This window comes from Ambystoma mexicanum, chromosome 7p (assembly GCF_040938575.1).
Source record: "Ambystoma mexicanum isolate Mex_15411 chromosome 7p, UKY_AmexF1_1, whole genome shotgun sequence".
NCBI lineage: Eukaryota > Metazoa > Chordata > Amphibia > Caudata > Ambystomatidae > Ambystoma > Ambystoma mexicanum.
Genome location: NC_090939.1, coordinates 182,841,021 through 182,856,399, shown reverse-complemented (window position 1 = coordinate 182,856,399; position 15,379 = coordinate 182,841,021). Strand labels below are relative to the sequence as shown.

General features: G+C 43.9%; 1 protein-coding gene across 5 annotated transcripts in view; it reads right to left on the bottom strand.

Moving 5' to 3' along the window:
* PRDM15 (PR/SET domain 15) overlaps nt 1-15,379 on the bottom strand; it is a 1,394,990-nt gene that overhangs the window by 526,797 nt on the left and 852,814 nt on the right. For all 5 annotated transcript variants that reach the window (XM_069636031.1, XM_069636033.1, XM_069636034.1 and 2 more), the window contains one exon: nt 1,442-1,521. In XM_069636031.1, coding sequence (XP_069492132.1) covers nt 1,442-1,521 — 80 coding nt within the window. The remainder of the gene's footprint in view (nt 1-1,441; nt 1,522-15,379) is intronic.

Here is a 15,379-nt window from a genome sequence, read left to right as displayed (position 1 = left end):
TGCCAGGACTTTACCAAGATACAGTCTCATCCAATTTCAATATCTTGCCTTTGCGGTTTTCTGTACTTTGCTTTTCCTAACAGTTTGCTTTCTCATGCAAGTACTGCCATGAAGAAAATATCTCCTTTTCTGGGTGAGCGATAGGAATACCGAGCCAGCTTCTCAACCCGTCCGATTCCCCATGCACCACCCCAGGGCCCCAACTCACTTCTATGGTGGTGGCTTTTGGGTCTCTCGAGGTCTCCGTTCGGTTCTGCAGCTTTGCTCTGTACTAGGGTAACGTTTATCCCGTTTCCTAGTCCGCTCAGTCTGCGGGAAGGCTCCATCCTTCCTTCCACCTCAGCTGTCGCACAGTGGAACCCTTTCAGAAGTGCCTCTTGTTGGGACACAGTCTCCCTGAGCCGTTCTGCTCCGCAGTTCTGCCTACAGCTCTCCGGTTCCTTGACATATGTCAATAGGAAGAAGACTTCATGTTTCTCTATGCTCAGTGGTTTTGAATGTCCCGGCACCAATAGGACGGTACAACAACTAAAGGAGCATAGCTTGGTTCCTCCAGGTATTCCTCATCTCCCTGGCCCTCTTCCTCGTCTCAGTACTTTGAGTCAGAGTCAAAGGGGGTATTTAGGAACTTTCCTATTTGTCATACAAGGGTGGTCTTTTTCAACAGGACAATAGGATTGGGGAGTTGGGTCCTTGGTGTCAACCTTGGATGAGTAAGGGGGATACCATGTGCTCAGTGGAATATCATCCCCAAGTCCACAGGAAAACTCCCTCCCCATGTGGTCCTTCTTCATATTGCCACCCGGGGGCTCTTCTGGACTGTGGCCGAAACCACCGTGGCCACATGAGAAGGGGTTTCCCCTAGAAAAACAGGGACGAATCCTGAGAATCTTCACAGTTAGAATAGGCAGTAGACTTATTCTGATTTGGACTCTCACTGACGAGCACCTTAGTTGGGTAGAAAGAACCCTAAGTATAGGGAGAGATAGGCATTTATTCCTTTCAGATAAAATAAATCATCAGTGAGATGAAAAGTCAGAGTCCATGCCCTTCTTCTGACTGGCCACACAAGTAAAATCTTCAAATAGATGCAGCCCAGTGAGTGTGGATTTTAAGGCAAGGGAAGAGAGCTTCTGTATGCCAGGCCACAAACACTTGCCATTAGCCATCTGAGTGTGATCATTTATTCTTGCACAGTAATAATGGTGTACTGTGTGCATGTAGTGAAATGGCACTAATGCCCGGGAGCAAGTAACGCACTTGCATGTCTGGATTACAATTTGACATTTTTCAATGTACAGCCTTTAAAATATGTTCAGTTGTGGTGAAAAGACGTTTTTTTCCGCATACAAGGTGGTTCAGTGTAAAAAGCCATATCTCTAAAAGGAATGATACACAACACAGATATTTTATTAAATTATGAATTTACACATTCACCTACCTGTGTGAATGAGTTTATGTCGATCTAAATTACCAATGCTGTTGAAAATTCTTCCACAAATTTCACAAGGGTGAATGTATCTGAGAGAAAAATAAAATAAATGTTAATATTTTCAAAGCACTTTTAATGCCAAATTGGTAAACTCATAAACCAGTTCAGAATGAGGTAATTTGCATCATCCTTCCAATGCTATATTAGACACTTGAACATTGAAGAAAATGTGGAGTAGCCCATGTAACGGCTTTGCATGTCTTCCATAGAAACATGCCTCGGACAGGCGACCGAGGCAGCCTTAGCTCACTCCGAATGCGCACGCATACATTTCAAAGCAGTTTAATAATTTTATGGGCTTCCAGGATGCACGCCACCCATATGGCTATGGAAGCTTTGGAGGCTCTCTGCCCCTGTGAAGAATCTGCATAACTGATGAATAGATGTTAAGATCGGATACTGTTAGTCCACCCCAATTAGAACTTTATGCTCTGGCTACATTAAGACGGTGGGCCTCATTACAAGTCAGACGGTAGCCCGCCGGTGCTACCAGCCGGTTGCCGCCAGACTTTTAATACTGTTTCTGCCGCCACCCGATATCCTGGCGGTCCGGGATATCAGGTGGCGGAAAGTGTAAGTCTCCATTCCCATGGAATGATATGGCATTTGTAACGCATCTATACACACGTTTTTCAAGGCGCGACGAGGCAAGGGAGGGGGAACAGAGGAAAAACAGACAACAATTCTACTAGCCAGGTGTTATTCAGATCGCGCAAGTACAGGGGTGGAGGGGGGTGCGGCGTGAGGGAGGGGGGTACAGTGCAGTACATGGGATAATAGAATAAATAACAGTAGGTAAAGTACAGCCAACAGGTGGCAAGTGCAAGGGTAAGTGCAGACATTGGGTGCTGGTAAGGGGACTGTAGGGGTACAGAAACAGTCCACAAGTGCGAGGGTTGCCAGGAGGGCAGTGCAGGAAAGCAACTTTGGAGGGGGAGACCTGGGCCCGAGATCAGAGGGTGGCCAGGTAACCAGAGCAGTTTTGTTATCAGCCAGGAAGTCAGCATGGGAGAGGAGGGAAAACAGAAGCAAAGAGAAAGGTTTTGAGGTGCTTCCGGAACCGGAGCGGATTCTCCTCAAGTTTCAAGGAGGCAGGAAGGCTGTTCCAGAGGGAGGCCCCCAGCCGAAGAAAGATCTACCAACAACTCGTTGCTTGGAGAAGCGACTGACTCTGTGGGAGTTAGAGGCGGTTGAGCAAAGAGTTCGAGAAGGAAGATATTTAGGAAGAGAGTTGAAGGTATAGAGGCCCCAGGCGGCCTTATGGACAATGCAGAGGGTTTTGAACTTAATCTTCGCAGCCACTGGGAGCCAGTGCAGAGATTTCAGTCCTGGAGAGATACGATCCCTGGGCTTGAGAGCAAGGACAAGTTTTGCAATCCTGTTCTGGATGAGTTGCAGAGGGTAGAAGCAGGCAGATTTAGAAGGAGGCTGTTGCAATAGTCAAGCCTAGAGAGAACCAGAGCTCTGGAGATAGTGAGCTTGTGGGGGAAGGAGTGGAAAGGAAGAATGCCTTTGAGAAGGTGCAGCTGGTAGTGTGACTTCTTAGAGACGTCGGAGATGTGGGGAGAGAAGGAGAGTGAGGAGTCGAAGATGACCCCAATGTTTTTTGCCTCACAGGTGGGAGCAGGAGGAGGGCCAAGAGAGGCTGGCCAGAGTGACAGGAAAGGAGGTTGCGGGTGTGCCGATGAGGAGAATCTCAGTCTTACTGGCATTAAGGCAGAGATCATTGGCAGCACACCAGTCCTGGATGGTGGACACAGTGAGAGATGAGGGAGGGAGGAGAGGTGGCTGAGGGCAGCCTGAAAATTAGCTGAGTGTCATCCGCATAGCACTGGAAGTTGGGGCAGAGCGCTGCAATGCGGTGGGCAAGAAGTGCCATGTATATGTTGAACAGCCAGGGAGAGAGGTTAGACCCCTGTGGAACACCACAGGTAGAGATAGAGATGGAGGAGAGGAAGGACCCAAGTTGTAGAGATAGAGATGGAGGAGAGGAAGGACCCAAGTTGAACCTGGGAGGGTTGATCAGAGAGGAAAGAAGTCAACCACGCCAGGGCCTGACCGGTGATACCCAGGTTATCACGGAGACGGTTGAGCAGGATGGTATGGTTAACCGTATCAAAGGCAGATGAGCATACAGGGGGTCTTGGAATCAAGGTTGGAGAGCAGGTCTTCATGGATGTCCAGACACCCATGCAATTTCATAGATAAAAAAAAAACAACAAACGTCTCGTAAGTATCTATGCTAAAAGTATTGTAATTCCAGGACAACATAGTTCCCCCAGCCCCACCCCCAACATCCAATTTTTTCATCATTAACCAATTTTATAGTGTACGAGTTCCATTTAACCCTGTCGACTGCCTAGTTTACCAAAAGATCTAGAGGACCATCACAGCCATCTGCATTCCAAATTCCACCTTTAAAATACAATGGTCATCTAATGGAGTGTACTCCAAATTCAATGAGGAACACGGAGTAAAGAGTTGTTCCCAAACAAAGATATAGTCAAGGGTGGATCCCACAGACCCATTATGCCATGTCTTATTACAGGGCATATCCCCTTTAACTGCCCCATTCAACATTTTAAGCCCCAGACCCTATGAATTATTTAGCCAATGCCGTCCTGAAAAGGTTTTCAAGCTCGGGCTTTAAGTGGGGGAGGCAGTAACTTCTTAACATCGACTTCATTGCAGGCAGCATTTAAGTCACCTGCTATAATGGACAGCCCTCCTCTGACTCTGCCACACCAATCATTTACAAAGACCACCGCTGAGTCTATAGTCTCCTCCAAGTTGATAATACCATTACAGCAATAAACATTAACAAGAAGTAGATTCATCACTTTTCTCCCATCCACAACCTTTACATGTGTAAAGGGCTAACATCCCTCTGCATACATTGTCTGAACTCACAACTTCTAATCCGACATCTGACTTAATAAAGGTTACCAGCTCACCCGAGGGGTGCCCCAGCAAGCCTTTCAAAGATGTCTGGCTTCGTGAATAATATCCATCAAAAACAGGACACTTTAATAATCATGTCTCATGTAAAATTATGAAGTTTAATGCTTTTAGCGATTTTCCCATGTGCGGGTTAGCCAGCAAATTGTAATAGCCATTGGTGTTCCAGGAAATGGGGGAGACTCGACTACTACCCTTAGAGACTTCCGAGAGGCTACATATTCCTTTTCCCTGAGAATCTAGAGCACCTGACAACCACCAACAGTCATTTATGGGTTTTTTTCATGCCTCATTATTTCCCTAGCCACATGGATCTCTCTCCTGTCCACATCCTTTGAGTCCACAGACTCTTATTTCACTCAGTAATAGTGAAGGCATGCAGCCCTGCCCTTTCTGGTTGTTTCAGAAGGATTGTACAGAGATAAGTCAAAACCTAGTTGTCGCAATGATTCCCTTTCCTTAGAAATATTATCTAGGACTATTTTGGAGTCAAGAAACAGGACAGAGCGATCAGTTCTATGTAGGTCGATGAAGTCCACTCTGTCCAAGTCTCTTGTAGAGAGCGCCCTTAGGTTAGAGAATTATCTCAGTAGACGTAGGAGGTTTGATCTATTTAGTATAAAATCCTTGTTCTTTGGCAAAAGACTCTCCACCAAGACTTTGTATGTGTGGCAAGGATTTGGTTCGGGGTCATACTTTCTCTTCTCTGGGTTCAGGTTCGGCACCCGCAACAAGAGAAGAGCAAGCCCAGCACCAAAATTCATTGCATTTCTGGTCCTTTTGAGTTTTTTAGAATACTGAAAATGCTTGCATGGTTTGTTCGTTCCTTTTCATGAAATCCCTGCGCATTCACACTACAGACTTCATTTGTCAGAAAACGTGGGTCTGTGCCGTATTCTCTTAAGTGTTCACCTGTATATAAACACTTGCTCCAAGCTTCTTCTGTATCATGTATTACATTACATCTGGTAGTCCTTAGCCTTTTTCCTATGATCCCATCCATCTCAGCTGTTTCATTGCAACAAGACTCCTCAGTTGTTGCACCCTGGGAGACACTTAGTAATAGGTCCGCCTTTTTGGACTGAGAGTGACACACTCTTTTCCGAGGTTTAGTTGAGTCTTATTGGTCATCAGAAACTCAACCACATCTTCCTCAATCATATTCTTCTTCTCCTTGCTTTTTCTGCTTGCTGGTCTTTTTATCAGACGCTTTATTTACTAAACACGGCTATGACTGCAGGTTGCCTGGTGAGTGTGCGCAAGAACTTCCTAGATGATACATTTGAATGGCCTAATTCTTGTTTTGCTTCAGAAAAGAACCTGACTAACTTCTCGGCCATTTTTTCTTACCTTCATATATCTCACATGTGTGTTGGACCATGTTAATTGGTCTTTGCTCTGGAAACAATTATAGAATTAAACCTGCCGACATTCCCTGCAGCAGGTTTTAAAAGATATTCATAATAATACGACAGAACAAGTGTGATTAACATCTGGAGTCCATATGTCTCTTATGAAGACATTTAAGCGTTCATGGCAAGGCTGTGTTCTTTCCTCTCCATTCTTTAATCTTTTTATCGCAGTCATCGATGAAACTTTTCAGGATGGCAGACTATGGGCCTCATTACGAGGACGGCGGTCCTCATAACACTGAATCCACCGTCTGATATCCCAGTGCCACTGGGATTTTACAAGTAGGAGGTGTAGTTTTGAGGGAAGCTTTGTCGGAAGCGGTTGTTTGTTCCTCTCAGTTCAGTAAGTGCGGCTTGACACGTTCTTTCATGTTACAAGGTTCTTTCCTCTAATCTTTCTCCCGTTGGAGTTTGACTGGTGCTTGTGCTTCTCTGCGTCTGTAGCGTACTACGGTGCCCTCGGTAATCAGGGCTCAGCGCCGGTGCTGGTACCGAGGTCCTGGGTGTATCACGCGACTATACGTAACTATTCCAAACAAAGAAATACGGGCTTAGCGCAACATGGCGGACATGACCGCCGATTGATCACAGATTGTCCGTGAGAACCTGGGGACATTATCTAACTAGACTAGAGGTGAGAACACACACACACACACACACACTGCGCTTTTTGAAAATAGCAGCTAGTTTATTCCGTGTACGCTAATAAACAACATCATCCCAGGCATATGGGAATACAACACCCTTAAGCGTATATACACGGCATCTAATGTTTCAAATGCGATTCTCGTTTGGTCCGTGAATAAGTACAACAGACTAGATTGCACTGTGGATTCAGACGTCTTAATAAACCATGTGACCTCCGCACTGCTGTACATGAAAAGCGGAATAGATTATGGGCACTGACACCCATTGGTCTGTCTCTCCCCACTTAGATCTACCCATCACCCTAACAGGAAGAGGATTAGAATTTACCAGCACCTGGAGAAGAATCCATTTAGCCTAGCAAGATGAAATCTGCGATTAGCAGGTACTTACTCTTCCAACTCTAGATGCATATACACAGTTCCTAATGCAAGATATGACAAGCTAGTATATATATTTTTTATAGGCTACCCATGCAGGAAGCCAACCATCATAGATGACAACCAGCAAGGCATCTGACTTAAGACAACTGAGTGAAACCACAGGTAATCGCTGTATGTCTTTCGCAACCACACAAGCCTTGCATACCTTGTACATTCCTATATTGATTACTCCCCCCTTTTTTGTCCATTTGTATATCCCTACAGGGATCGGGACAGAAGCCAAATTGCCCGTGGAAAACCCTGAAGATATCTCTCCATTCCGTGGAGATGTGGATACTTTTGAAGCAATCAGAATGTCAATGAGAATACATAATTCTCCGTCCTGAAGAAGGCGGCTAGCCAGCAGCTCCGCTGAAACCGGTTGACAACCCCATGAGTTGTGAGGCCGATTACCTCTACTCCGAGACCCTACACACAGTGGAGGACAGGGCTCGAACAAATATACATCATATTTTATTTCCAATTCTTTCTATTTAAAAACACAAGTGAATGTACTGATAGAAACAAATAATACTGTTTAACTTACAATTGGCCATCTGGCCAGAGTTCGTTTTTTTAATGATAAGACACATAGACTGGAGGTGGCAAAAATATATTAAAAAGAGTACCAACCTCCAAGAAATGTGCACTGGAGTGATTTAGCTTAAGGAAAGCAGCGAGAGCGCTCAGGGCTGAGATCTCTACACCCATTTTTTAGGCGGCACATCGTCGTCATTCTATGGATGTGGCACCAGACTATGGGAGTATGAGATAAGAGTACGCAGGGCCAGAAAGTTAACAATAGGGATTTAGACCCAGGAATAATTTGTCTAAATATAATAACTATTGTCTGTTTTGTGATATATATGTTGGGGCATAGACAATTAGTGAAAACCCATTGACTTTTGCTGTTAGTATCTATGCCATTAAATAAGGCAAAGGTCTCTCGATTCAGCCGTGGGCAGCACCTAATATATTTCTCCAAATGGGCAAAATCAAATATATAGCTGGCACTATAGCCCTAATTACCATCTACCGCAATCTGCTTGCTATAACAAATCAGATGTTCTTTTATGAACTTGAACTACTATTCAATACAATTTCCCAAAGACCAGAAATAAACACTATTCTTGTAGGTGATCTAAACCTCCAATGCTTAAATTCTGCAAAAGCCTATAAAAATCTAGCATGTGCAAGATGGTTCATGTTAATGAGCCATCGTAACATGATGATGCTTAATGGATCCATCTCGTTCCAAAGCAGAAGTACTTGGTGCAGAGGATTGAGTAGATCGATTATTGATTATATCTATACTGACAAGTTTATGTTTCAGAATGTCACCCGATTTGAAATTATACCTCAAGCATCCAGTGATCATGAAATGCTGGTAGTAAAGTGGAATTATGATCATGCACTCTATGATCTCAATCCAAAGAGATATACAGCCCATTTGACTGCAAACAACTCAAGAATTCAGTTCCGCTCGACCGAGTCATCTTTAACTCATCTAAATGAAAGAATTCTGAATAATCATTCTCAAATACAATGGACAGGTGAACCTTATATAATGTCAGTCTTACAGATTACATTCTAGCTCAAGATCGCAGATGTATTTTAGACCAAAGCATAATTTTAATGTTGAAATACAAAAACGCAAGGCCCTAATGAGACAGAAGAAAATAGCTAAATTGTTACTGATCACTATCGGAACTCAAACAGTGCATGCAATACAGTGTGCATTACACAAACTGGTTTAGATCTCAAAAGAGCGCCCTATATCTATCATTGTGTCCAAAAACACAGCTGATATATGGTCCCTAATTAATGTAGCAAACCATGCTGAACAATTACCAATCCAGATAAACTGAGTGCTTGAGAGTACACATGGGTGACCTACTACACTGAAATATATGCTGCTCCTCCTTGCTCACATAATAGTGTGATGGAGAATGTGAGTGGCCACTATTTGCATATACAGGAGGAGGAAGTACTAGAGTCTATACACAAGGCTAGCAATTCAAGAGCGCCGGGGCCCGACGGGCTCACCAATCTCATGATGAAGCAACATCCACAATCATGGGTGCGGATTCTGTAATATATATTTTCCTATATTATAAAGACCAATATAATTCCATCTTCTTGGCGGTCATCTGTCATTGTATCCATTTTCAAGAGAGGCAATCGGTCCTGTCCTGCTAATTACAGGCTGATCTTCCTGTTGGACATTCCTGGGAAAATCATTTCTCAATTTATAATTTTTCCTCTTGTTTTGAAAACCCTTTATTGGTTTTACAACTTGTAAAACATTTCCCCAACTGGTCCGCCCTCCCCCTCCCATTCTTCACCAGAAGCGGCTTCTGAGCAGTCCTTGGTCCATTTCCTCCATGGACGGGTAGCCATAGTTCATTGCAGATCCAAAGGTTTTAGGTGCTGGGGGCACCATATGACCCAAATGTCATCATTGAGAAAGGCTATGGTTTATTTCTCGATTTATTTTGAGAGATTTTAACAACTGGGCTACATCCCTCAACAAACAAAATCCATACCAAACAGGTTTTATCCCAGTCATGGGGACTAGCATTAATTTGCTTACGTTAACATCCGTTATTGAACACTACTATCAACTTAAGCAACCTTTATACGTTGTTGATTTCAGAGCCGCTTTTGATTGTTGATAGATCTTTGTGGTTTGAAAAATTAGTGCGAGAAGGGTGTCCACATATCTGGTCAACCTAATTAAAGCACTGCATACTGATACTAACCTACAGGTGAGACTTAATATCCAAGGATCCTTGTCTTCTATCATCAAGACCTTTCAAGGTCTGAGCCAAGGGTGCATACTCGCATCTGCCTTGTTTAACTTTTTAATGTCGGACATTGGTAGAGCATTTGAAGATGTAGTGACAGATGCCCGAAATTAGCAGCTAAGGTTATTGCGGCCCTCTTATATGCGGTTGACCTAGTTCTAATTTCCAAGACTCCCCGTGGTTTACAAAACCACCTTGATGCTCTTGAACAATATGTCACCAAGAATCTGCTCACCATCAATCTAAAAAAAAAAAAAAAACAAGGTGATGGTGTCTAACACAAAAGTGGGATCTAAAAATAGGAACAGACATCACTTGAAATGGCACATACAAAACAAGGTTCTTGAAGTAGTCCCACAATATACATATTTGGGAATTGTCATGTCTGGGGTAATCAATACAGCCTATCTACTGAATTTAAATAATAAGTTGAACATGATGATATCTCAAGCCATTATTATTCAGGCCAAATATGGTAAATTTTCGATCGCACCAGTGATTACCTACTTTAGAGAAAAAGTTACACTGGTATTGCTATATGGGTCTGAATCCAAACCTGTTATTCCTGAGAATGTATGGGCAAGATTAGAATGTAAATTTTGGAAGCAAATTCTAGGGTTACCTGGATGCATTCCAATTGCATGGATCAGGACTGAACTGGGACTAATATCCCTTCACGAATGATAACTCTGGGAATTGACCGCCATGTTTAGGAAGTGCATCATGGCAATAGAGTCAAACAGATTGATAAGTGCCTTATCCAAATTTATCTTCGAGTCACAGGACACATTTATATCTAAATGGAATCGAGTGGTAATCAATGTATTGCCAGATGCCGATGTACCTCTGAATGACCTACTCACAAATCCGACTAGAGTTAAAACTAAGGTATTCGAACATGACTGGAGGAACACAAGAGAAAAATGTCTCACATGTTGTGATTTTCCTAAGAACCCATTCCTACACAAAAAAGTCAGTTGCATTGAGCCGTATCTGTGTCAATCCCCCTCTCCTACACGCAGAGACCAATTTCTATGGCTACGATTTAATTTGTGGGTTACGAAAGACTTACAGGCTAAACATAAAACTATACCAGTACAAGCTAATGTGTGTCAGTTTTTTGAGCTTATAGATCAACCGGAGACTACTCGGCATCTGGTATCAGAACGTACGATGCTCGGACAAAAGTGTGAACAACATTTAAAAGTTGCATTTCGAAACTGTAGACTCTTGACATCTGATGTTATGTGGTGGATGATCTACTGCGGGCAAAGGACAGACATAAGAATTGCTGTAATTTCATTTTTAAATGATTTGAAGCTACACGAAGAACAAACACAAGCTTCAAATTAACCAAAGTAGTGGACCAGAAAACAGTTGTGGACACTGCCGATGATGTGTTGCCGCATAGAATCTACATATTTGGACCGGTAATGGAAGTGAACAGGGCAATTTTATTTTTATTTGATAACATTTCAAGTAATTTTATGTATAGATATGGCACAATACTAGCATTTGCTGTTTCCCCTTGATGAGTACCATGATTTTAAATTGTTCAGTGGTGACAAAAGTATAATTGAAGAATGTTACCGTTTTTCATTCAACTTTGGTGATCTAATGGAATGATTACATATCAATTGATGGAACATGTGCAAGTGATTAATTTTATCATTCTATTGGTTGATGTAATGGAATCAATGTTTGCTAATTAGCGTTTGTTTTTATTTTTTCCTTTATGTGATTTTTCTTTCTGTTATATGATTTCCTTTTATTATGTTATCAATGGTTATATTCGAATTATTGTAAAACTTATTTAGTTTAGTTATATCAATTAAAAAAAAAAGTCCCCAGACCAATGGAGTCCAATAGGACTCTATGGGAATGGGTTCACAGAAGCACCAGCACCATTGTTAACAGAGCTGTGCTTCCATGAGAACTGTGCAATCCGGGGCTGTTGCTCTCCAATTCCCTTTTTTGCTGCAAATTAATGTCAAAAACATGTTTGCGCCACAGGATATTCTTTATCCCTTAGATATTAAGAGAGTTGTGACTTTCATGGTCAAAATCAAAATTCTGGAATAGTTTCAGGCATACATAAAATGGCAAATACATTTGTAGGTGGGGCCTTAAATAAGCAACCCAATTTGAAGTTATATTTCCTAATAGCACAAGGATTCCATGAGGTCCTGTTTAAACCCCTATTCATTTCCAAAGACAATGGACATCTCAATGCAGAGCCGTTAATACTCTTTAGTTCTCATTTTAGGCAAAGAGCAGAATGATTGCTTAAATTAGAGAGTATAATCTCTAGAGACTGACAGCAGTTAAAAATAGTAGTGGAGACAAATATATAATCCATGATTGATCTTCAGTCGCCACTGTGCCAAGTATAGTGAGGCGGAATATCACCTAGTACATGACCATATATTAGAAGAAGACCCCATGAACTCCTCAGTTCAGTCCACTTCTTAACCCTAAAACGTGATTGTAACTTGTAAAAAAATAGCACATTACAACAAATGGAATCAATAGTAAGGCACAAACTATGTAGATCTTCAGCTATAATAATGGTGTTGGAAGAATGGCTAACAAGGCTACTCTAGAAGATTTTAATTGTGTGTTTGTAACAAAAAAAAAAAAAAAAAAAGGTGATTTTTACTAGATTCCAGTAGATATTAAGAATTGAAGATAAATCCATAAAAGGGTATTTGTTTTTAGTCCAGTCAATTTCAAAGCTTGCATCCTCAAAGTGTTGAACAACCATTTGAAGGATTGGACTCCAATATTTTTAATTGCGACCAGAAGGCTGACATACATACGTCCTTTTGGGCCTTTGCCAACAGGGATCAGATGAAAATATATACATCTAGTAAGTGTTTATCACAAAGACAGCGTCCTGCAACATTAGAATGTCAGTGTCAAGTTCGTTAAAAGGACTTTATATCATTGAATGAGTAACTGAATCCTCTACTAAGCCAAGAGCAAATTGTTAGCAACTGTGTTCTAAAGACAGTGTTTGTTTTGTAACTTTGATCATTTTGGGGCTACCAAGATGACTGAAAGCAAAGATATTAATAGTTACTCACCGTAGTGACTAACGTACTTTTAGTCCATAGTCCCCTTTCCTCCATACTGCATGGACGTCCCCCAATAGGGACGGGAAACAGAACCTTTTTCACCAGTAAAAACGTCTTCCCCTTTAAATTTAGAGGTGCGTGGCCCTGGGAACATGCACTCTCATGACTCCGCCCACCGGTGCCACTCCTCGGCGCCCATTGACGCGTCAACAATATTTAACATTGCCTAAAGACACCAGTATTATTATGGGGGGTGGATGGGGGGGACGTATGGAGAAAAGGGGACTATGGACTAAGAGTATGTCAGTCACTACGGTGAGTAACTATTAATTACTCTTACGTTCCGTCCCCTTTCCTCCATACTGCACGAGCGATTACAACTGAATGTAGCACCAGGGTGGAGAGGAGACCCTCCTTAAGAAAACCGGGTCCTTAGAATCGCCTGTCTGAAAGCCGTGTCTGATTTAGAGCCAGCATCCAAACAGTAGTGTTTACAGAAAGCCAAAGGGGTGGCCCAGGTGGCCGCCCTGCTGATGACCTGCCACGGCACCTGCCGCTGGAATGAGATGGCCATGGCCTTGGCTCCGACAGCGTGGGCATGCATGTTAGCTGGAAGCGGTTTGTGCTGCCCCTCATAAGCCTCCTTGATTACCGAAACTATCCACCTTACTATAGAGGCCTTGGATGCTTGATAACCGGGCCTTGATTCCCCCACCCCCCTACAGTGACAAACAGAGCATCTGACTTGCGGAAGCCCTTGCTCCTGTCCAGATAGAATTTCAGAGCACACCTGACATCCAAACAGTGCAATACCCTCTGAGCATTGTCTTTAGGGTTGGCAAAAACATAAGTACGACTATTAGTTTAGATGGAAAGCGGAGGTTACCTTAGGTAGGAACGTTCGTTCTCAGGACCACCTTATCCTTGTGAAAAGTAGTATAGGGTTCTGAAGCCACCAGTGCCTGGAACTCGCTGACTCTGCGAGCAGAGGTGAGGCCCAGCAACAGAGCTGTTTAATGGTGACCAGCCTGATGTCCGTGGACGCCATTGGTTCGAATGGTTTGTTCGCCAAGGCGCCGAACACTACATTGAGGTCCCACATGGGGTGTGGTTTTTTTGATGGGTGGGAAGAGCCTAGTGAGGCCTGCCAAATGTCGCTTGACCACAGGGTTGGAAGAGGAGAAGAACTCCTCTGAATTTCTGTAAGCCCCTATGACTGCCAAATAGGTGCAGCATGTATCCACCTGCATTCCTGAGTAAGCAAGGTGTACAGAAAAGGAGAGCACATCATCCAACATGCACGTAAGGGGGTCGATCTCTTTAGAGTCCGCCCAGTGACAGAACCTAGTACATTTACTCTTGTACTGGCTCCTAATAGCCTTGCTGCTAGCACCCTGAATGATCTCTAGGTTAGCCTGCGATAGACCCAGGTGTTACAGCGTGACCTGCTCAGGAACCACGCTGCAAGGGCTAATTTCTGTGGGGCGCGGTGGATGTCCCTGCCCGCCTGCTGAGCCAGAAGAGGAGCTGGGCCCATCGGAAGGTGAATGGGTGGCCTTTCCGAGAGGCTCCGAAAACCACGGTCTCGCCGGCCACCACGGATCAGAATGATGCTGAGGTGACAAGATTACTTTATCTTGCAGATCACCCTGTGGACCAGGGGCGTGGGAGGGAAGGCATACGGTGTCATGCCGTTCCACTGTAACTGGAATGCGTCGCCCAGGGAGCTAGGCCCTGCCCCTGACAGGACACAAACTGCTGCCTCTTTTTATTGTCCCAGGAGGCAAAAAGATCCACTTGAAGATGCCCCCATCTGCTGAAGATCTCCAGCAATACCTAATCGTTCAATTGCCACTCGTAATTGTCCGCTCCCAGTCTGCTGAGCCTGTCCGCCTCCAAGTTGGACTGCCCCGGCAGGTTGGTGGCCCAGAGGTAGATGATGTTCTCCAGGGCTGATTCCCACATGCCGACGGCTAGGCTGCAGAGTGGGACCTGGTACCCCCCTGGTTGTTGACATAGTACATGCTGGTGGAGTTGTCGGTCTGGATAAGGACGACCTTGCTCCAAATGAGTGGAAGGAAAGCTTTGAGAGCTAGCCAGGTGGCTTTCAGCTCCAATCAGCTGATATGAGACTCCTGCTCCTGCCAGGTCCAGACTCAATGGAAGCTGTGGATGACCAAAGTGTCCCCCCAGCCCTCTACGGAGGAGTCCATAGTGATGGTGACGTGCGGGCCGGCTCCCGGAAGGGCTTGCACGTCCGTAGGTTGCAGTCCCTGGACCACCATGTGAAGTCTGAGTGAAGAAAATGAGGAATGTTGACAAGCTCCGCTTGGGAGCCCCTCTCCTGATTCCATGAGGATGCGAAGTGCAGCTGTAATCTCATCTTGAGTGGGGAACGGCCAGTAGGACTGCTGCCATGATACCTAATAGATGTTGGTACCACCAGGCCGATATCAATTCTCGGGTGAGGAAGTGAGTAGTGGCCTTCTTGATGGCCATGATCTTGTCCTCCGAGGAGAACACCCTCTCTGAGCTCTTGTCCCAGATGAGGACCTGGAAGTAGGCT